The sequence below is a fragment of the Onychostruthus taczanowskii genome, unplaced genomic scaffold (assembly GCF_017590055.1).
Source record: "Onychostruthus taczanowskii isolate IOZ18803 unplaced genomic scaffold, ASM1759005v1 scaffold113, whole genome shotgun sequence".
Lineage (NCBI taxonomy): Eukaryota > Metazoa > Chordata > Aves > Passeriformes > Passeridae > Onychostruthus > Onychostruthus taczanowskii.
In genome coordinates, this window is record NW_024497963.1 from 1423258 (window position 1) to 1446969 (window position 23712).

General features: G+C 39.8%; 2 protein-coding genes across 10 annotated transcripts in view; both read left to right on the forward strand.

Annotated features, from left to right (window-relative positions):
* The window catches only part of ZNF507 (zinc finger protein 507), a 20460-nt gene extending 127 nt beyond the window's left edge, over positions 1–20333 (forward strand). The window contains exons 1-7 of one of the 4 annotated variants that reach the window (XM_041426347.1): positions 69–630; positions 2406–4537; positions 5981–6086; positions 10556–10670; positions 12922–13026; positions 16049–16183; positions 16312–20333. In XM_041426347.1, the coding sequence (XP_041282281.1) occupies positions 2411–4537; positions 5981–6086; positions 10556–10670; positions 12922–13026; positions 16049–16183; positions 16312–16675 (2952 nt within the window). In that variant the 5' untranslated portion in view covers positions 69–630; positions 2406–2410 and the 3' untranslated portion in view covers positions 16676–20333. Of the gene's footprint in view, positions 1–68; positions 631–2405; positions 4538–5980; positions 6087–10555; positions 10671–12921; positions 13027–16048; positions 16184–16311 lie in introns of those variants that run through there. The other 3 variants (XM_041426375.1, XM_041426356.1, XM_041426365.1) reach the window with 3 other exon arrangements.
* A 3113-nt stretch (positions 20334–23446) lies between these two features.
* The window catches only part of DPY19L3 (dpy-19 like C-mannosyltransferase 3), a 34896-nt gene continuing 34630 nt past the window's right edge, over positions 23447–23712 (forward strand). For all 6 annotated transcript variants that reach the window (XM_041426421.1, XM_041426401.1, XM_041426438.1 and 3 more), the window contains exon 1: positions 23447–23692. The gene's annotated coding sequence lies outside the window, so the exon portion shown is untranslated. The remainder of the gene's footprint in view (positions 23693–23712) is intronic.

Sequence of the window (23712 nt, forward strand, 5' to 3'; positions counted from 1 at the left end):
CGACGCGCCGCAGCCCATGTGCGGAGCCGCGGGCGGCAGCGGCTCCCGGCGGAGCCTTCCCGGCCCCGGGGCTGCCTCCGCTCCCTCTCTTCCCCTCCTTTCCTCACCCCTCCTCGCCGCCCCGGCGGGCCAGCTCCTCCTGCCCTCGGCGGCAGCGGCGCCGCTGCCGGGGCTGAGGGGAGCCGGCCGGCCGGGGAGCTCCCCTGCCCGCGGGGGCAGCGCGCCGCGCCGGGCGAGTCGCTCCGCCTGCCCCGCGGCGCTCGGCCGGCCCTGTTGCACCGGGCTGGAAGCGGCAGCTCGGAGGCGTTGTGCTCGGGGCTGCATCTTCCCCTCCGCGTTCTTTTGCATCCCCAGACGCTGCTTTTTAATTACTGTGTGGGTGGTTTGGACCGTCGGGCACGCGTGGCTCTTGGGGCCGGTCCTGTGCAGGGACAGGAGCGGGACTCGGTGATCCGCGTGGGTCCCGTCCAGCTTACTGTGATAATTTGTGTACAGTTCTTAGCGTCCCTCTAAAAACCAGAGTCTGCAGCAGTAAGAATTAAACTCTCAGCAAAGAGTGACATAGCACATGTGTACTGTAGTTATGCATCTGGCAACGGGGATCAGCTCCAAGCATCCCACACAGAACAGGTGAAGGTCCTCTCTCTGTTTGCTTTTTTGACATAGCACCGGTACACGGCAGTGCATTTCTTTTATGATCTTCTGTCTAAGACTTTTTATCTTAGTTGTTATGCTGTTTTCAGGTATAGAAAATATTTGCCTATTTAGCATTACTTTAAAAGTTTTAAAAGTACCAAGAGTAATTTAAGGTAGCACCAATTTTCCTTAACTCATTTTCAGATTGAACAGATTTCAAGTAGACCTTACTCCTTTGAGCATTTCATTAAATCTGCGTTCAGGGGAAAAAGCAGGTTTGTTCACTTTTCACAGTGGTTTCAAAACATGTTACAGACAGTTTGAAACAAACACCAAAGTGTTTTTATATAACTGAATTAAGGTGGTTTCCAAATAATAGTTTTCAACTTGAAGTATTTAACATGAGGTGCAGATGATACAAAAAAATTAACATCTCTTATATTGCTAGCCCTGATGGTAAGCTGAATTGTAAGGTGAATGGCAGATGAAGGTAATTTATGTAGTTCTACATAAATTACATAAACTTATGTAGAATTTTTCTGTAGTGGGAAAGGGGCACCACAGACCCTGCTCTCATGTCTCTGTGCATTGTAATGCTGTACACTAAATCCACAAGTAGAAATTAGTGGATTTCATGGGTTTTTAGGACCAGTTCTGAAATTCTTTTCTGGCCTCTGTATCTTTCTTGCAAAAAAAAAAAATCCACATGAATTAACTTGGTATAATTTTTCAAGGATGACTGATAAATATCCCTCATCTCTTTATGTTCTCAGTTTTAGATGTAGTATATAAAATTTGTATAAAATATATGTGTGTGTATACACAGTGGCACTTGAATAGCTTATTTCTAGACATTTTTAGAGAAGTAAATTTGAATGTAAGACCTTTTGTCCAGCTCCTTCACCCCCCACCCCACAGCTCTGCCCACATCACAAAGTATGTTTTCATGTACATTTTTGAATATTGGCTTCTAATTTGACCTCAAACACTGCTCATTATTGCCTGTGGTTTATGGTTTGATATTTTTAAAGGAGGGGTAATTAGAAATAGTAACTGCCTGTAGCTTCCCCTCAAAACAGAAAAGAATTGCTCTTTATAACTTCAGTGCCGCTTGATTTTCCCTACAATTAAGAAATTGTAGATGCAATTAGTAATTTTTCTAGAAAACAACATTCATAATGAGAAGTATGATTTGACATTTGAATGGTCTTTAAAATAGTCATAGTGAAATGACTAATGCAAGTAAATGCCAGAATGACTTTCTTCTAACATTTCAAGGAAAAAAAACTGCTTGTTTTTGTAAATTATACTGTTGCAAATTGTCATTTGCTTTAGGAGCACTGATGCATCAAAGCACATTAGGAATATATTTTCATATCCTACTGTGCTTTTAAACATCAATATACCAGTTACTGTCAATTGATATTTTAATGTTTAGCATTCAGATGTGTAGTGCTTGTAAAGAAAAAGAGAATAGCTGTAACACTGTTCTTCAGCTTACATTTGAAAATACTTGTCTGGCCCTTGTACAGCTTGGAGGCAGCCTGTTGGAGGCTCTCTTGGAATTATTCTCTCCAGCTGTATTGAAAAGCATCCACTAAATGTCCCCAATATCTCTGGCTATTTCTGTAGCCCTTCTGAACATTTGTATTAGTTTAGTGGAATTGGGCTTCCATGTTTGGTAGAGAGCACAATGTAAACAGCACTGGGCTGTATTTTCATTATTGTGCAGGTATAAACCTTTACTTTTATAACCCCCATTCTCCTAGGTATTATGGAAGAAGGAAGCAGCATTGCAGTATTGATGCCAAATATTGGGGAGCAGGAGGCTGTGCTCATTTCTGAAACAGTCATTGGCCCAACACTGCAGAGCAGCGAAGAGCAGAGAAAATGCAAAACTGACCCCCTGATCCACGTTATCCAGAAGCTGAGCAAAATAGTTGAAAGTGAGAAGTCACAAAGGTGCCTTTTAATAGGGAAGAAACGTTCCCATGCCGACGCTTCTGCGCAGTCCTTGGACGCAGCCGAGCTCTGTGAAATCCCGGCTAAAGCCATCGAGCTCTCGGTGATTGCTACTAAAAAGACTGAAGAGTTACAAGCAGATTATTTTGTGACTGAATGTCTTCCACCAAGCAAAAAAAAGGTGACGTGCTACCAGTGTGGTCTCTGTAATTTTCTATCGCCTTCGCTCTTAACTCTACAAGAACATATAAAACAACACGGGCAGAAAAATGAGGTGATATTAATGTGCTCAGAATGTCATTTTGCCTCCAAAAGCCAAGAAGAACTTGAATCCCATTTCCAAAATCACCACGAGAACGGTGGTAAAAACAGCATCCAGAAAAAAGTGCAGCAGTGTGTCAGCGTCACAAGTTCATTTCTGCAAGGGCCAGTGGAAGGAAGTGTCAAATCAGGGACTGATCAGACAGGAAATGTGGAATGTAAGGATCCAGCTCAGTCTGCTCCTGTGCCTGAAATGGGTAGGAGGAAATGGTACACCTACGAGCAGTATGGCATGTACAGGTGTTTAATTTGCAGGTACACCTGCGGTCAGCAGAGGATGTTGAAAACACACGCTTGGAAACACGCGGGGGAGGTTGATTGCTCCTACCCCATCTTTGAGGAAGAAAATGAAAACACCAGCTTGTCAGAGACAGTTGTAACTCACACACCTCAGAGTGTGGATGCAGTTGTCCTCTCTTTGGAAAACAGTGAACTTGATATCCATAGTGAGCCTTCTCTTCAGCTTCAGATTTGCAATTCTGAGCAGCTGTCGTGTAAATCGCCCATAGGAACAAATGTAAAAGAGGAAGAGATATTGAGTGAGTCCGTGGTGCATTCTCCTACTACAGAGGTTGTAGAGGAGACTGTGTCAGATACAGAGCCAGACAATATGATAACTGACAGCCTGCTTTCATCAGCACAGAAAATCATCAGTTGTAGTCCAAATAAAAAGGGTCACGTTAATGTCATAGTAGAGCGTTTGCCAGGTGCTGAAGAAAGTGTTTTACAAAAGCCATTCTTAATGAACACTGACATTGAAACAGAAAAAAAGTTGATCTCAGAGGAGTCCTCTGTTACCTGTGAAGAACCTGCTGAAGTTTATCATTCAGATGCAATTCAAGAAGTAATAATAGAATGGAATAACACCGAGAAGAAAGATAACGAATTAAGCACTAATAAAAATGTAACAGCTGACGAAAATGTGCCTCCTGCACGAAGGAGGACAAATTCAGAGTCTTTGCGACTGCACTCCTTAGCAGCAGAAGCTCTCGTTACGATGCCAATTAGAGCTGCAGAGCTGACACGGTCCAGCCTCAGGGCTCTGACTGGAGAAGATGCTGTGGATGCAGGTGCAGGACAGGGAGGAGCTGATGGCCCGTGCATGGCTCATTCTAAAGTGGTGTCCTCACTTAAGGATCCTTCAGAGGAGTTCGGTGGCTTAAACCAAAGTGAATGTGCAATAGTCGAGATAAAGAAAGACAGACCGGAGTTATCAGAAGCACCAATTAAAATGGGCATCAGCATGTCACTGCTCACTGTCATTGAAAAACTGAAGGAGAGGACAGACCAGAACGCCTCAGACGATGACATCCTGAAGGAGCTGCAGGACAACGCGCAGTGCCAAAGCGGCGGCGAGGCGGCCGTGGCGGGGAGCAGCCTGGTGGAGTTCATGCCCAGCGCCGAGCGGCCGTACCGCTGCCGCCTGTGCCACTACAGCAGCGGCAACAAGGGCTACATCAAGCAGCACCTGCGCGTGCACCGCCAGCGCCAGCCCTACCAGTGCCCCATCTGCGAGCACGTCGCCGGCGACAGCAAGGGCCTCGAGAGCCACATGATCAACCACTGCAAAGCTCGCATGTACCAGTGCAAGCAGTGCGACGAGTCCTTCCACTACAAGGTAGAGCTCTTCCCCGTGCCTCTCTGTGTTGCCATATAATCGCTAAAGTTCCGTACTGTTGTCTCCTTATCACAAAAGTTTCCTGACTTCTTGGTGTTTTCTCATGGGCAGCTCCTCAGAGTGATGACTCTTTTTTCTTCCCAAAGTAGCCAAATGACTCCAGTTCCTTCTCAACCAGCCAGCCCATTCTTTTACAGCACTCTTCTCATCGGTCACTGCTGTGGCCTGTTCAAGACAGGCCTGTTCCTAATCTATGGTAATTGGCCCAGCTGCAATTCCTTAGGGGTGAAATTACTCTCTGCACTATCTTTATTTTCTTATATTCTATCCCCCCACATCACTAGAATCCCTAAATAACCTATTTCACTGCTTTTTTAATCGCTGGTGATCCCTCTTTCTAACTTATTTCAGTCTGACATCCTGGCTTCGTTGTAATTACCATTAGGGATTATTGCCAGCAGCACATGCTGAATATACAGTTCAACTGTGATTATTCTGCTTTACCCACTGAAATAACCTTGCTTCCTTACATAACTTTTTTTCCTGAGAATTATCTTATGGACATAATTATATTGTTTTGTTTTTCTGCCCACACATAGCAACTGCAGGAAAATTGGGAAACATCAAGGATTTTAATAGCTAAAATTTTAAAAGAATGCTCAAATATGCCTTCCTCTTGTAAGTGTGGCAGTTGGGGGTAACATTGAAGCAGAAGTTTTTTTTATTTTTTCCGCTGTTTTGTTGCTTTGGATGTTCTGTAGAACTTAGATTTGAAAGATTACATACCAGAGCAGAATAATATATTTCTGTCATTTTCCTAATTGCTATTTTAAGCATTAGTGAGTGAGTTCCTATGCACTCAGCTCAGTATTCAGGAATACAGAACAGATTGCATCAGTACCCAGCTATACAGCTGAACCTCTTGGAAGCAAGAGGTGGTCATGCAATTTTTGCCACATTTGTCATTTAGTCCTAGTTTGAAAAACTATACAAGTAGGGCAAAAGGCTCTCTTGTCTTTCTCCTCCCCAAGCAAGTAGAAACAGGACTGGTGTATTCTTAAGTCAGTAGGCAATATGAAAATTGAGGTAATTTTCACACAAGCCTCTAATCTCATACTGCTTTTGGAGTACAGTAATTTTGGAGGAAGAACTGTGGCCACTTGTCTGTGGCAATGGGGAAAGAAGGAAATCTATTTGCTAAATAAACACAAATCATAGAATCCTCTCAGTCACTCTCACCAGTCCTTTATGTTACTAATCCATGATATTTACTTGTTTTGTTTGTAGTAAAATTACCTAAGGGATAATCTGCATATATGTTAACATGCATTTCATATCAGTTCTCATTAAAGCTTGAGTAACAATGTCAAGATGATTGCAATATTCCAAGTGATCACTGTATGTTTGTAGTGTATATTTAAACATTAGGAACTGTATTTTCAGAGCCAGCTGCGAAACCATGAAAGAGAACAACACAGTCTTCCAGATCTCTTCTCCACAGCCACAGCTAACAAACTAATAGTTTCCAACGAAGCAGATGATAGAGAAGGTACTGTTTATATTTACACTTGGAATTACAAAAATTCATTCATGATATTACTTGTTTGCTGCATTTGTGTAACTGGTTTTAGGATCTCTTGTGCTGAAATGCTTTCATGCCTGTTCATAACCTTAAATGTATGTTCTTTCCAGAGGGCAGAATCTACCATAGTCAGTCTTGAGGCGGCATTTATTAGCTGATATATTTTTAGCCCCAGTAATTAAACCCTTCTTATGAAAAACAACTTATATGCAATATTATTCTGGATTTTTAAGGAGAAAATCTTTTTTTCATTCCTTCCTTTCTTCAGCAGCTATAGTAGTTTCCAAATGACCTAAACAAAATAAAGCCTTTTTTTTTAAACTCACCATGGTAATGTAGTTTACTGTCACAATATGCATACATTGCCATCCCTTCTGAGTTTAGAAATTTCTGTTTAATTATGGTAATGTCCAAAATGAGTCATTTATTTTAGCCGTAGTGAGACAAATGTAAGACATTCTAAATATGCAACCTGTATCTGTAAGAGTTGCCTGGGTAACAGTAGGTATGCATTTTCATAGAGATCTACAGAAGAGGCTCTATTTCACAGAGACCTGGAAGGGACATAAAAGCTCCTCTCTTTCCAAACCCTGCCATGGGCAGGGACAGCTCCCACTAGACCAGGTTGCTTAGAGCCTCGTGTTTGTTTAACTGTGTATCTGCTTCTAATTTAATAGGGTTTGTTTGCTAAACAGAAACAGAAACAAAAGAACAAAACAAAAACAAACCAAACAAACTCTTGAGGCAGTAAGGTAATCAAATAGGGGGAAAAATAACCAAATTCTGAAGTTTAGGAGAAAATGTGGCCTTAAAATCCCTTGTGTGTCATGGAAAACCACTATGTATCATTGCAGTGTGAATGCACCCTCTTCTCTGGTGAATTACAGCTACTGAAAATATTTACAGCATTTTTATTTTGAAGGCAACACTGTAATTATTAGCATTTTGCAATTTTAGAGCATTATGGATAAATACTAGTAATTAGATAGTCTCTGAACAACTGTGAGCTGAAGTATTCCCATTTTGTGCACAAAGCTCTTTTCTGTCCTATCTGTGCTCCCTCGTTTGTTTAGACAGCAAAATGTGCACTCTGATAGTACTTAGGTTGCTGTGGAAATTTCTGTGTTCTACTCTTTCCTCTACAGCTGCTCAGTGAGTGCAAAGTGGTTGAAATGGATGCAATTTCTTGTGAAAAAAGGCACTGACCAGCAGGAGCCAGGGTGGATGGGCAGTGGTTTGCCCAAAACAACTTGACATGTGTCAGACCAGAAGGAGTTCCCAGCTTTCCCTTCTCTCTCAGCTCCCACTGCCTCCTTTTCTGGCTTTCAGTATACAAGTTGAAAGTGAATTACCTTATCACCCTCAGGTGGAAGGTACCTGAGGTACCCTCCCAGCTCCTTTTTGCTCTCATCAATGCAGAAGGCATTTAAATTCAGGAAATTGATCTGTACTGCTCAGTACTTCCACAGGACCTAAGCCTGAGAGAGCCACTGAAAGCCAGGGAAATGGCCAGGGAGGGTCTGCTGGGAGTGGGAACGTTTCCTGTTGCATACTGGGGGGTTCTGCAGAAGCAGTAGCATAAATGTTTAATGGAAGTGATAGGAAATAAAACATTGTTACTTTAGTAAGTTACAAATATCTACAAGCACAGCTTGGACTGTTACTTCTGACAGTGTTTTGTGTGCTGTAAACCAGTGTGCCTAAAGATGTCACGATACAGGAATAACTACCTTGCAATGCCTGAAACGTGGCAGGTTTGGAGAAATACTGTACTTTTTGAGCTCAGCTCCTGGTAATGGGACTGGTAATGTGAAAATCAGTAGTCCTATCTGCTTTTGAAATTAGTATGTTTAATGAGGTTGTTTTATAGTTTATATCCTGATTTTGTAATTTGACTTTCATGAAAAGGAAGCCCCTGTTCAAGAAATCTGCCTACTTTCAATTAATTTAGAAATGTTTTTGTAAATATTATTTTCTTACTATTACCTTATACAAGTGTTCCAGCCATGCACTTTTAATTGTTTACCCTACATGAAATTTAGTAATGTGGCTTGAATGAAAACAGTTCTCCTTTTAAACTTTTATTAACTCATACTGTGGAATGCTTAAATTATTTCAGAATCAATTTATAATCAAATTGCAGCACCACTGCAGTACAGCAATCTCTTGTCAAACAGATGTCATCCCTATAAAGCGACACAAAACAAAGAAGTTTATGGCATAGCATCTGTTTATGTGAAAGATGCCTGAGCTGGAACAGTTTCATTTCTTGTTTATGAAATGGTTAGTCCTAAAAGTCTCTTTATTCATCATGGTTGTACAATAAATTAAAAGGAGCATTACGACACTGGATATGATAGGATTGTAAATGTCTAATAATGAAGGAATAGGGTAATAAGCAGCATTAGAGGAGCACCTGTTACTGCTGCTGCAACAAAGATCTGTCATTTCCATATTCACTTGTAGGAGACCTGATATTCTCCATCCAGAAAACAAAACAGGCCCCAAACCCACAAGAAATAAGCCAGTGGAGGGGGTGAGGGACACGAGTGCTATTTTATAACAGCAAGAGATTATGTGATGTATTTTAATTTATGTGCATTTTGTGGAAGGAATAAATATAAGGTAGTGATTGGTATAAATAATTGCTCCTAAGTGTGTGCTGCTGGGTGTGAGCATCTTAGAACTATGCTGTAGCTAATATGTTTGCATAATGCTTTAAAAATCTCATTAGATACTGTTGGTTTTAAACTGCCTGCCCACTGAAATACCAAATTCGTAACAGAAAATACATTTGGGAGCAGATCATTCTAAAGCTGCAGAATTTAAGATGGAAAACCCCTTCAAGCAGAGCACAGCCTCTGCTCTCCCATGGATCTGCAGCCCAGTGCGTGTCCTTGATCCACTTGAGGTCTTCTACATGAATGTGTCTTCATAAAAGAATAATGCATAGATATAAATTCCAAAGTCTTCAAGTAAATAATTAGGATTGTTCTGATAATTTTTACATTAAAGGAAAAACAAATCTAATAAATGTTGAGCATTTTGTAGGAAAAATTCCAATACATTTTGCTTTAAGGTTGACTTGCAAAGAGTGCCTGCTGTGTATTACTTCCATATTATTTCTTATAAGAATGCTAAAGAGTGAGAACTGTGCGATGTTTTAAAATGAAATATAGGAGATATGTTTTCAGTTATCTTGGTACACACAGAAATATTCCAATTTTATTTCACTATCTTTGCACTCAGACTGCTATTTTATTTTATATTATATACTATATATTCTTCACAATAACCCTCTGGGGTTATCAGCCTTACCTAATTACTTTGCATCTTGAACCAAAAGTGCTAAATTTTGGAGTGAAAGTTTAATTAGTTGTAATTTTTCCTTGCTCTTGAAGCTGTGTGACTGTATTCATCAGAATAATATATATAGAACCCTTTTTGGCATAATTCAGTGCCTGCCTGTGGGAAAAGAAATGTCTCTTTAAAAGAGTTTTACCATCATGACTCTTAATTGTTTTGGTAATGAGAAAATTCAGCCTAAAAAAAAAGTGCATGAGGTACAGCATGATAGGCTGGAATGGGAAAATTACCTGCATAAAAAATACCATCCCTCTTCCCAAATGTTAATATCTTAACCCAAATCAGTCCCATTACTCAGTGAGGGAACAGGAACAGGGCTGTTAAAGTGTACACACTTATATCTCAAAAATATTCCAACTGTGCACTGGTGGGCACACATTTTCCTGTGTAAGGAGTCATTAGCCTTTGTCTCTGCAACCATTAATTTTTCAATAGTCTTTTTCATTCTGGAAGGAAAAAATTACTTTTGTTACAATTGCTTTTTAGTCATTTGGATAAGTTCCAAATTATTTATTAAGACATCTGGTCAATATCTATTTTTTTATCATCTCATATCTTTCAGAAAGTGTGAGTGTATGTTGGATGATAAAGAGGATTTAGAGGCTTCAGGAGGTCTTTGCTTTTCTTTTCTGTGTTTGCCAGTTTGAAACTCATCCATTCTCAGTCCCAGTCTTTGCCTTTGATTTGATGCATTCTGCAATGCAGTGAAACTGCTGGGTTCAGCAGTCCCACATATTATCACCTTTTGCTGTAACACAGGACTTTACCCAACTGCAGGGAGAAGGAAATGTCCACACAGAGAAAAAGAATGTGTTTTCCTAAAATTTTAATAATTCCTGTAAATGGCAGGGCAAATGCAGAACAGTATGGTAAAATAAACCATACCTTTATTACCTCTGTGTCTGTTGTCTTATTTGATACTTTAAAAGTATTAAATATTTATCGACATTCAAAACTTACTTTAAAATGTAAATTTGTGTTTCATAATTCAGTTGTGATGAAATTATAATCTGAGAATGCCTTACAATGCTGAGTGCAGCTCTCTAAAATAATGGATTTTGTTCCAATAGGAAGCAAGTCTTCAGCCCAGAAGCTGTTCAGGTGTGATGTCTGTGACTACACGAGCACAACGTACGTCGGTGTGCGGAATCACCGCCGCATTCACAGCTCGGATAAGCCCTACAGGTGAGTGCCTGCCTCACCCTGCCACAGCCACTCAGCTGCTCATGCACTTGGCAGAGCTGCTGGAAAAGAGCTGCAGTTACACTATTTTACTGCAAATTGCTGAAGGAGACACACTTGCTGGCTGACTCAAACCATGTAATTAAGATTTGCTAATTTTTCCAGAATGCATCTTTTGCTGTGGCAGTCTTCTGCCTGTTTTCAGTTTGAAGCATTCACATGTGGAGTGGAAGATAATTCTGTTATGGTACTGGACTTTGGCCAACAGTAATAATATATTTCTCAAAACCCTTGCACACCTAACTTCATTTTGGATTTGCTTTATTGCAAAATGTTCTCCATTGTCATATTACTGCTTTATACATCAGCTGCTAGAGAGCGTGGAAAAATTCTGCCCTTGTCACCAAGTGCCTCATCTTTTTCACTGGTTTCTAACAATAGTAACATACTCACTTAGGATCATATTTTATAATTTTTCTACAAGGGTATCATATGGATTTATATAGGAACTTGAGTACCTAAAACCACATGTAATACTACTGCTGAGGTCCCCAGCAAAAAAATAAATCCTGCATTTTCTTATTGGTTGCTGCATAAATTCCCCCAAATTCAATCTGTGCTTATGCAGGGTGGATCTCTGTCCCTCTCTAGTGGCTAGAAAATAGATCTGAGTCAATAGATTTTTTGAGCTGATCTTTAATGTAAACTTCTGTCTTTAGTGTAAATTCTGGAAACAACACCCTGAAAGGCTGAGCTAAGCCAGGGACTTTCTCGTGTGAATAAACAAACCCTGAAGACGTGTTGTATTTTGATTTGTGCATTATAATGATATCCCATAACACCAGCAAAAATTCATAAGATGTTTACTCAGAGAGCAAGTGTGGAATACAAATAGATTGTTTTCTCCTCAGAACCTTCACTATTACCATTATTTATTACTTAGTGAGGTTGGAGCAGCAGATATTGTAGAGTGTCTTGTACGTGGTAGTTTTCAAATTGGTGTTAGCAGACTGTTTTGATTTAGGAACCCATGGAAATTTTCCATTGGTGATACACACTGCTGCATACTAAATACAAAGCAACCCATCTGCCTTGCTTCTCTTATTATTTTTTCATAAACCCCTTAGACAAATCTGAAAACCTGGCAGGATACTTGAGCCAGAGTCTGAAAACCATAATGATCCAGTAATTATGGTATTTCTCCTTCTGAAACCTGAATTCCTCAAGCCTTCCATAGTGTCAAACAGCAACCTGCTACATTGCTGCCTTTTAGAGAGCTGTAAACATACCTTATTATTTGTTTGACAAAACTTGCTGGAAACTAAGCTGTAGAGCCTTAAATGATATGTTTTTGTAGATTTGATATGTTTTGGATTTTAATACTGCACAATTCAATCCTTTCAAAAATATATTCTCAGGCTAAGTATGAGGCAGTTTCAAACTATTTCACACTACAGAACATACTTTCTGACTGGACATTTTACCATAAAAGAAAAAAGAAACAACTAAAGTTCAAACAAATACATAAAAATTTTAGCTGAGCTTGATGGTTTCTGTTTTAATATGGTAGATACAGGAAGGTTGTGTGGTAGTATATTGATATTTATGAATAATAAGGAATTTGTGTAATACTTTGGGATCTAAATCCGTGTATCTGAATTCAGATCCACGCTGCTTTATGTATTGGTTTTATAGAAAGATATTGTGACAGAAGTAAAAAAAAAGAAAAATTTGAATGGCATGATGTGACATGCTTAGGGCACTAAAATCTGAATATGCTTATCTTGTCACTGACTACTTTTTCAGCAACAAAGCCCTGAAACTTGCTGTTTTATTACTGGTTTGGCTTTTACAATGTCATGAGAACATTGCTGGTGTATTAAGTAGAGCACATACACTCCCCTGCAGCTCTTAGGGTCACATTGTGCCTTGGGAAGGGCTGCACCCAGCCACCTGCATCCTCACCTCCCTTGCCCTTAGTGATGCTTACCCACATCAGGAGGGGGCACGAGAGAGATCTCAGGAAGAAGCATAATCTGTAAGCCTAGTGATGCTTGCTGAAAGGTGGAGGCTTTTTTGGGCTGCAAAGATTCTCACTGCCCAAGAACAGTTAATGTCATAACCTGGAGTTGTGTAAATATGGTTAGTCCTCACTGTAGCCTTTCTAGGCACCTTTGCCTGCTGGAGGCTGCTGGGGCTTGCAGCAGGGTCAGCAGTGCACGGGCAGATCAGTCACTTGTTGTTGTCTCTTCAGATGTCGCGTGTGTGACTTCGCCACCACAAATATGAATAGCTTGAAGTGCCACATGAGGCGGCACCCCCAGGAGCACCAGGCAGTGCAGCTCTTGGAACAGTTCAAGTATGTAACTCACGTGGCAAAAGCTCTGACACCGGGGTCTTGTTGTTAAAGCAGTGTTCAGATCCTGTTCCCTTCCCTCCTGGAGTCATTCTTTGCTCCACAGAGTTGTTTGGGGCTGTGTGGGACTTTTTGATGGATTTGCCATGGCATTCCAGGCCATGCTTCTGCTGGCTGATTAAACATGTCCATGACTTCCCTCTGGGACACTGTTTAGCTTTTCCTTTCCAGAATGTGCTGGTTGCACACAAACTGCCTATTGCAAGTAGTTTCCGGGCCGTGTTAATTACCTAAGCATGCCTGGAGTTGTTTAGGAGATTGTATGAGCCAAAACCATGCCATGACACTTCTAACATCTAACATTATAGATAGGTAAATTCCAGTATCCAGAAATGTTCCCTGGCTTTCTTTAATATCTCAGTCTAGGCACAGCCTTTGCACTGTCAGCTGGAATCCAGGTTGGCATCACCTAGTTAAGGTTTAGTATGAATAGCCATTAAGGGATGAGTGTCCCTTGTAGTCTGTCCATAGATATGGGTGGTTTATAGGTGTATGAGAAAGTTGGTACAAATATGTGTACTACTAATCTGCAACAAAAAATAGAAGTTGGGAAGGGAAAGGAAAGAAAATCGGGAATATTCTGAATATTTCTTAGTGAAAGATTTTAAGGGCAATATGAAAAGTCTAAATAAAGCACACTCATGTAGAGGTTTCTTTTCAAGAAAAGCTGCTTCTACAACTTGAAAGTATTTCCACTGCATTTTTCTCCAAATGTTCCTAGAAGCATTAAGATGTATTTGCTCAGCTGTCATACTTCCCACAGTATTGCTTTTGGTATTACCACGGATTATTGGAAGCCTCCACACTTTGGTCCCTGACCCCAAGGAATTAGTCTATCCAAAGCTCCAAGAGAATTGTTTCCTCAATGTCTCAATGCAGACTACACCTGAACAGTGACGTTTAATAATTCAGCACAAATCAAGCAGTAGGGCAGGTCATGCTATGGAATTGAAAGACTTCTACTACTGAACTCAGTGGAAAATAATTTTGTTTCTCTGAGAAAGTTGCATATACTGTAAGTATATGATCATTAACTGTAGTGCAGCATACTAAAAGCTACTGGAGTTTCTGTGTCTGATTTGAACTGTATGCTAAAATAGTCATCAGTATTTGGCTCAAAAGATACTGTTCTCAGCAAAGTAATTTGTATTAGTATATCACCTGAGTAAATTAATGAGCTTCAAAAAATGAGAATATTTTAAAGGGACTAAAAATGGACATTGGGCTGTGGCTTCATTGATTGTGTTCCCAAATCACTGACCAAGCAGTGTTAGTGGCACAGAAAATCGTATGTATGGTGAGACTAGTGGGCACATTAAATGAAATTAAGATTATTTGTTGACCTTTGTGTTTAAAAAAAAAATTATTTTGGCCTGATTTTATGTATAAAATTAACTATAAGGTCTGCCTTTTATCTAATGATGTATTTTGTAACAGCCTGATTAGAGATACTAGGATTCCCAATCTGAGAATAGACTCACCTATCTTTGAAAGCATCCATTTTCTTTGTAAGGCTCCAAATTGAAGGAAAAGAGACAAACAGAATCCTACATTCCAAATCAGTAGGGAAGAGTGATCTAGAAGGACACACCCATTGTTGCCCAGCAGGACAGAATTACCTTGCTCCATAAGCAAGGTAATGTACTGTGTTTTCACCTCACTTGGGAGATTTCTGCTGTTCTCTGCAATCTTCTGCTGAGCAGAAATAGTTTGCTGTGTATGATTATTTGCAGGCTGTTTAAGGACTACACCCTACTGTCATTAAGAAAAGTCATAAAACCTTACTGAATTGTGGTGTATAATGTGGTTTTATGTAGGCCTTCTTGTGTTTCCAGGTTACATTTCTGAAAACGTCTTAAAAATTAACAAAAACTGACTTGCATTGTGGTCATTTTAACAGACTCATCACAGTAACACACTGGGATCACTTGCTTGAGCAGAGCTGCATTCCTAGTTGTAATTTATTAGCACAAGGTCACCTTCAATTGATTCTGATCTTTTCCATGGGATCTGGGGAACTGAAGCCTTCCCAAGTAGCAGGCAGCTGAGCAAAAGAGCTTTTTTATCCAAAAGACAAAAAGACAGATCCTGCTCTGAAGTGATGTCATGCAGTATCACTCATCTCCTTCATGCTGAGGTGACTAATTTATCATCTTAAAAAACACATAAAAAACCTCCTCTGATGTATATTCGTGCATGAAAAGGGTTATACAGGATTTGATCAGTCTTGGGTTATTTCTGTCCATAAATATACACTACATCTCCCTGTCAATAGGATTTATTCTTCAGGGTTTTGTTCTTTACTGCCTAAGATGGTGTTTTACAGGGAAATAGAAAATTTAGTCTTGTGGTACCAGAGCTGATTGAAAACTCTATGAAGAAAATTATCACCTGTCTGAATTTTGATCTGTGAATATATTCAGAATCTGACACTGCCCTCAGCAGCCTGCTGATCCTGCTTGAGGGGCTGGATTGGACTGTGTGACCTCAAGAGGTCCCTTCCAACTTCAACAACTCTCTGATCCTTAATAAACTAATACCTGCTATACCAGGAAAGACTTATTTCGTTCAATTGACATAATTAGTGCTAATTACACAATTCCTGCTTGGTTCAGAGCTCACCACCTCTCTGCCAAATGCCATGTTTCTGCACTCAGCAGAAGTACTGCATTTCTGCAGTGTTTACACAATTTCATCAGGCCAAACAGATGAGATTTCAATTCAGTTGTTTAGGAAATGAAAATATATATATTAGAAAGTTCTCAGACCCTAAAAATAGTCTTACATTTCAGAATGAAACTTTGCAAACTAATGTGACCCAGTTATGAAACCGAAAATGGGACCAAGAAGAAGGTTCACATGGATCTCTCTGCTTCCTCATCCTTTTGGAAGAACTAAACCATTACTAAACAAATAAAATTTACCTTTTAAATGGTTCTCTTTTTCCTTCTCCATTTCCCCCCAGATGTTCTCTCTGTGGATATGTATGTAGCCATCCTCCATCCCTGAAGTCCCACATGTGGAAACATGCAAGTGACCAAAATTACAACTATGAACAAGTGAACAAGGCTATTAATGATGCAATTTCACAAAGCAGTAGGTATGTCTGATTTACTGTCAAGCCCTATTATCTTTCAAAAGACCCAACCCTGACCCAAAATAAAGTTCCCATCTAAAAGCAACAGCTGTATATTTTAACATTTGTTTTGGGTTTTATTATTATTTCAGGTTTCAAGGACAGCTGACTGACAAAACCTTATTAGAAGGCGCAGATGAAAGTACAGTACCTATACTAGGAAGTTCAGACAACCTGGTGTCTTTTACAGAGTCCATTAACCAGACTACAAATGAAATTTCAGGTTCTGATGAAAATGAAAAACCTACCTTGATGAATACCTCATGCAGTTTAGAAAAGAACTCCACTCTACCCCATCTTGGCACAGAATACTGTGTTCTTCTCTTCTGCTGCTGCATTTGTGGTTTTGAGTCTACCAACAAAGAAAATCTGCTGGATCATATGAAAGAACATGAGGGTGAAATCATAAACATCATTCTAAACAAGGACCACAGCACGACTCAGAATACAAACTAGGTGAAGCAGTAAGTTAAGAGAGGATTTCCTAGAGTGAATATTTTCTTTTTTTGCTAATTTTTGCCTGAGAAACTTGCTAAAGAGAAGAATTGCAAGCAAAACTTGATTTCCCATCCTGAGTTCTTGTTTCAGTAGGAGTACAGTGTTTGAACCAGGGACTGATGAATCATTTAAGAGATAAATATAAGGTGTGGAGAATAGAACGATCCAATTTAACCTGTTACTTCTTTACATGGTGCCAAGAATATAGGATTGTTGGTTTTTTCCATTTCCTGTCAGGTACCAGTCAGTAATAATGCATTAGCACAGTACTTTAAAACCCAAAGGTGTGAAAGCTTTGAATCACTTGAAAAGCTTTTTTCTTCCTCCCTCTTTGTTGTTTTCCAAGTAATTCAGCAAAGAAGGTTTTTACCCTCTTTTTTTGAAAGATGATTTGGCAACAGATCAGGTAGAACTGTTACAATATGATCTGGTAAAGCCCCCTCCCTGGAAGGTGGGGAGAGGGGAGGTGGGCCAGGGCATGTGTGTGTCATATTCACACACAGGAGTTCCATTTTTCCCAGTCTATTTTTGAGGCTTTACAAACTCTCAAGTCATTTTCCAACAAAGACTGCCATCCTTTCCATTGATTTACAGCAGCAGGAGGTGAAGGGCCTAGAAGCATTTTGTTAATAACTATTTGTTTGATTGGATCCTAACTACAAAACTGCTATCTTTTCAACTCATAGTGTGTCACAGATTATTTTTAATAACAATAACCAGTTGTTTCTTCATGGTTTTCTTGACATGTTCAAACAAATTATTTAGAAAAAGAAAAGCTTATAATGTCACTTTCCATATTTGGTGATTATTTTGCAGTATGGATGAGCAATGTTTTTAATGAGAACAAGATATTAACAAAAATTGCCATAAAGTGATGCAGATTAAATCTATGTAGATTCCAAAAGATGTAGGTGAGCACAAATTGGGATTTTCAGAACGCCTACGTGCTTTGGCAATCTTTGAAATGCCACTGACTGGTCAAATTTCCCACTTGTCTGTCAGAGCTGTAACTGTGGAAATAATGAGCTGCAAGATAATCTTCCTGTAGAAAATCATACTTAAGAAATGGTAAACAATGTCTTAAGCCAAAACTCTATCCAGTCACTGAATAAATTTTACTAGTGCCTATAGTATGGATTGATAAAAGGAATTAGAGATTACTTTGTTGACTAAGAAACACATAGAAATCGCACCCTTTAAAACTCTTCAGCTTTTAAATTGACAGTGTGGGGATTTTTTGTGTGTTGGTTTTACAGTTACAGCAGTTGGCAGCAGAAGATACTCATCTGTATATCAATGTGGAATATTATTACACTGGCTAGTTCCTGGCAACTTTGTTGAGGTTATTGATTAAGTTGGCTACTTAATTTCTTGAAAGATTCATTAAGTGTAGTATCAGTTCCAGAGAAGGCCTTTGGCAGCCAGATTTAAACTTCCTAGTTCAGGCATGTATTCCTGCTGCTAGTGAATGGCAGATGCACAGCAGCTTGCTGCTGCTGACACGGGCATGCAGTGACCTGATTTTTCGTAGCTCAGTACTTACCAAGTCCCTTGCTCTTAGGAAAACAGTGGGTTCTGTTCCTTTATTTGCACCCTTCTGGCAGCAGAAATGAGCTGCTGCAGCTGTAAATGTGAGAGGCTGGCACATGGAGTGTCTGTATTGTGCTAGCACTGCCTGGAAGTGGCAACCAGGAAAAGAAAACAGTAACAGAAGTCACAGCTTCATGAAGCAGCACAAAATGTAGAGGCCAGGGTAAAATAAAAGCACCAAGACTTCAAGTGTATTTGATACTTGTTTGCAAGAGATTTCGTCAATTTGACTACTTCTTTTGGGTTAAATAGTATTATTTTGTTTATAAATTAGATAGCAGAAAGTACACATTTGACTTGAAGAATTAGTCAGGATATAAGGTCAAAGCATTTTTGTGTTGAATTTTTGAGATACTTTAAATCTGTATTTGAAGTTAATTATACATTATTTTCAGTTAATTGCTATTTTTCATGTTCCTACAGCTGCATTTTACATTTCAAAAACACATTATTTATTTACATGATCCCAAATTCCAGAGGAGGTAATATAAATATCCCATTAAAAGTTTATTGTCTTACTGACACTGCTATTTTACCTTCAGTATAGAATTAATGTGAAAATACTATGTCATCTGGAATGTATCTCAACTTTCTTACTCAGAAATCCCATTTGTTTGAAAAATTAAAGGATAGTGAGATCCCTAGTAATGCTAAACTACCAGTCAGTATTCACAGAAACAATATTTACCACTCTGTTATTTTTGTGTAATTCTGTTCAAGTTGCTCAGCTAGTGAAAGATAAAAAAGGAAAAACTTGCATTCATAAGCTAAAAAGGAGATGGCAGTGAACGAAAATTTCAGAAGGCAATAACCTTGAATCCAAAGGAGCAGCTCTGGTGTGTGTGGAGGCACACGAGCAGCGCTCTGTGCAGTGCGCCGGGAATCAGCGTCAGGATTCCTGAGCAGGATGTGTCTGTTCACAGTTGTTCTTTGCCATCTTGTTGCTCTGTTCTTTTTGACCATGTGTTCCTGTAAAACAGAAAGCTACTTGCCTCTAAAAACCATTATCAGTCCTGACAAATGCCAACAAAGAATTCTTTCCCATATGCACAGAGATTTACTTTTTTTAGCTGTCTCCATGCTGCTTGCAGTTAGTTACCCACTCACAGTTCCCAGGGACTTTGTCAGAAGTCCTGCATGTGAAATAATTATAGACTTAGTTTTTCTGAAAGCAAATTGTTTCTCAGGTTATCTGCTTTTGAAAGTGTATGGCTGGCCTGGTTGCATGTTTTGTAAGGGGTTTTAAGCACATTTCAGAGTCACTAACACTGCAAATTTCCCCTTTCTTTAAGCTTTTAAACTATTTTTGTCTCTTCGGTCGCAGCACTAGCAGGTGATCAGCTATTCACGTGCTGTTTGTTTAAATTAGATTTTATTCTGTGATACAAACTGTACCTTGCAGCTTTGTTTGCAATGCCTGTACTTCCACTAAAGAGCAAAATTCATACTTGGCTGTGCTGAAAAATGGGTGCATATTTCATCTTCCTGATTTATGCTTGACCTGGAAAAACAGAGTGGGATTCAGTTGGAGTTATTGTATTTTCCTCTTTCATAAGCACTTATTTAATCATTTGAAGAAATGTACAGTTGGTGCTCAAAGTAACATTTGTTAAGATATATTTAATAGAAATTTACATTTGCATTTGATATTCATGGACATGGGTACATGTATTTTTTTAAGAAAAGGTATTGTAACACTATGGCACTGCTTTTATAGCCAAAGTATAAAAAAATTTAGAAAACTGACATGTAAAGACTGCAGTTAATTCTGATACTGTATCTTATTAAATAGGATGAGTTTTGTTTTATAAAGTTATCCAGCACATTAAGCTGCATGCCTTAAGCTCTCTCTAGGATTGTGTTCCTGATAGGCAACTCTTTGGAAGGATGAAGCAAAGTCTGTAGTACTACTTTAACTACCTTCTGGAATACTGTACAATGGTAGAATAATTTATTTTGCTTTACAGGAGTTTGTCACGTATTGACTTTAATATTGTATTTTGGTAATAAACTTTTTTTTGTTAAACTCTTTAGTCACTTTTATTTGACTTCTATGAAATATGAATATAGAAAATCCAAACACTGAACCAGTGTTTAGAGAGAGGGAAATCTGGTTGAGTCAAAAAGTATTTGAAATACTTTACTGCCATTTCTTACTGGTGTATGAAATTATTAGTATTAGTTGTTATTACTAGTTTAAATACTGCTAATACAAGTTTTATCAAAGTAACTGTTGTGAAGAAATATGAAACTATTAAGTCAAAATATTTGTAAGTCTGCATGCAGTTAGGGTGGCACCATGCTGAAGAACTGCAAATTTGAAATTCATAATGAAACTAGTAGGAATTTTTTCCCTAATTTAAATAAGAGTGAAAGCCTTAATCAGCTTTTTTTCAGGTGATTGACTTTTGCTTTTCCATCACATAAGCTAAAACATATCTTGAAACTATTTTTAAATATACAGCATATTTCTTGGCCTTGCTGGAGCTTTTGTTCCCATCTTTCTCAGGAAAAAATAAAGTCAGTTGGTGCTGCTGGGGAGAAAAGAGAGAGTATGGCCAGGATACCCACTGCTGGTATCAGCATGGTTTACAGTTACATAAACAAGCAATCTTTTGCCATTTTCTTCGTGTTATTATTAGGGCCCTGGGCCAAATATGTTGAAATAAAGGCTGGAACTACAAATGGGTTTAGATGCAACACTACAGAATGCTGTGTCATGCAGCTTTTTCACATTTTCTCTAATGCAAAACCTGGGAGAAAAGCTCTCTGTGGTAGGATGTGGCATCCAGGTATTATCCTGTTCACTGGGCTAAAACACCTTCCTCCCTTCAGCTGACAAAGCACAAGAGCTCCCCCATAAATAACCTGTGTGATCACAGGTAGGATGGGCACCGAGGGTCCTGTGGTGGTTGGATCAGCCCTGGGAGCTGGGAGAAAAGGAGCCAGAGCCCTGGCACAGGGCAGTGGGATTCAGTCACTCTGTCCTAGATCTCTGGCAAGTGTTTAGGGCTGGAACTGCTGCGGAAAGCTGATGCACCACAGGGAGCCTTTGTTCTGCATCCCCTCGAGGCATGTTTGGAGAAGAGCTGTCACACCAGGAAGGGACACACCAGTAAACTGACCTAAGATTAGCTAGCTAATGAAATTCACAACTGGTAAAGCCAAGATTTTTTTTGCCCAAAAGCAAAAACTTCAGGAGCCTGAAAAGGTTTAAAAGTTGAGAAAAGTGAGAACCCAGAAATTTGGCACGTTTGCTGTTTGCCACAAGGTTGCTGAACAGCAACTCAAAACACTGCAGGTTTAGACTTAAAATTTACTGGGGCAGAACGTGAGTCCTCCTGCTTTTCTAGTTCATGGTAGCTCTTTCTGAAGTACAACCCAAGAGAAAACACAAATAAACTGAATTGTAAGTTTCTTCCAACCATTTCCCGTTTGTAGATGTTTGGCATTTGCTGGGATTATTGCTAACTTGGTGCCAACAGGAACACTCCACTACTTGGATCTAGTTGGAACAGAATGAGCAAACAGAATATTGTTAAATATCCTTTTGTTATTTTGGCAAGTAAGAGGCCAGGATTGCAATAGTATTATAACAATACAGTTATGGTATAATCATCAGTATTACTGATTGCAAGCTACAGTTTGGTGACTTTTAATTTACATTTTATAATACAACTTTTAGATATTAATATCCATCTGGAAGCTCTTTAGTTCTTCTGTATTCTCATACTTGAAACATTACAAATCCCTTACATCTATGCAGTGGGGGAGAATTAAGATAACTCCCCCTTCTTAGGGATTTCTGAAGCTCTTCACTGATTATGTTTTCTAAACCATTTCTGTAACTGCTTGTTCTTGTAGAATTTACTTTGCATTGGCCTCTTTACAAGTAGTGGAGAAGTAGAACTGTTATTCCAGGAAATATCTTCCACAGCATCCCCTTTCTTAGAAATGTAAGTACATTATCTGCTTTACACAAAAACCTGCAGGCACTCAAGGTGTTTATCTACACTGTAGAATTTCCTGTACGTATACATTGTGTTCATTTCAACAAACACATGACATCTAGGATGTGGCAGTGAGAAAAGGAAGGTAAATCTATTGCCCATGGTAAGGCACATATTTATTTAGTTTTCATTCTTAGTTTAAGCATTCCCACAAATGTATGACCTGCCTTGTTGCTAAAAAACAAACAAACAAACAAAAAAAAACCACCAAAAACTAACGGAAAAGCAAAAGAAGAATGGCTGTAAATTGACTTACAGTAGAAATGTTTAAATATTTGGCAGACTTGATCAGAGGAAGATAATTCTGTTGGTTCTAAACAATACTTACAAAACAAAATAAGCACGCAGAGCAGATCCTGAAAAAATTTCCTGATTTCTAGTGTCAATGGCTTCAAAGTTCAGAATGACCAGGATGATTACTACATCATTTTCTTGCTGTCTCTGAGCATGCTTTCTATAAATTTCATGGCTCTTTCTGCTTGAAATACTACCTTTTTTAATGAACCAAAGTTGTGGAACGAGAGAGAGAGGGAAAAAAAGTGCTGCTGTACTATAAAATTATGATGGAAAATCAGCTAAATATTGTCCTGAAGTAGTGAACTTTCTCCCTGACAATTCCACAGAATTTGTCCGGATTCTTGGGAAAGCAGCCCTCTGTGATAGGACCTGGAGTTGGTTTGTTGGTTACGGCTTCATGGGGCATGGTTTTTTCTACAATTACTAAAGACAGTGCAAATAAAACTTACAATGAAGACTTACTGCAGGGCTAGCTTGTAGCCATTAAGTAGAACAAAGTCTGGCATTGCCGTTATCTTCCGGCTACAAAAGGTCTTTCCCCCCTTTAAACGTTTATGGTGCAGTTAAGCAAGAAATACAGTGGAGCTTACAATGCGTTGAACGGCACACGCAGCTCTAATTTCAATTTTAAAATCACACATATACGGTACTGTATCGAGCGGGGAGAGGGGCGGTGAGAAACACATTTTAAAAAACACTACAAATAAATTCTAGGGCACTATCTGAGCAAAGCATCCTCCGACAGCGCAGCCCCCGGGAGGGCGGAGGCCGCAGCCCGTTCCCCGCAGGGCTGCCCGGCTGGCACGCCGGCCGTGCCTCCATGTGCCGGATTTCCGCCGCACGCCCGCCCGCGGCCGCCCGAGCCAGCGATGGAGGCAGCGGGGCCGGGGGCCGGGCCTGTGACGGGCGGCTGTGCCCGCCCCGGCTCTCGGTCTCCGCCCGGCAGGGCCGAGCGCCCGGCGCCGCGCCCGCCCCTTCCCCTTTCCCTTCTCCTTTCCCTTTCCCTTCGCTTTCCCCGTCCCTGCCCGCGGCGGGGCCCGGGCGGCTCTCGCAGCAGCGCCGGCAGCAGCGGCCGCAGGTAGCGGGGCGCGGGGCCGG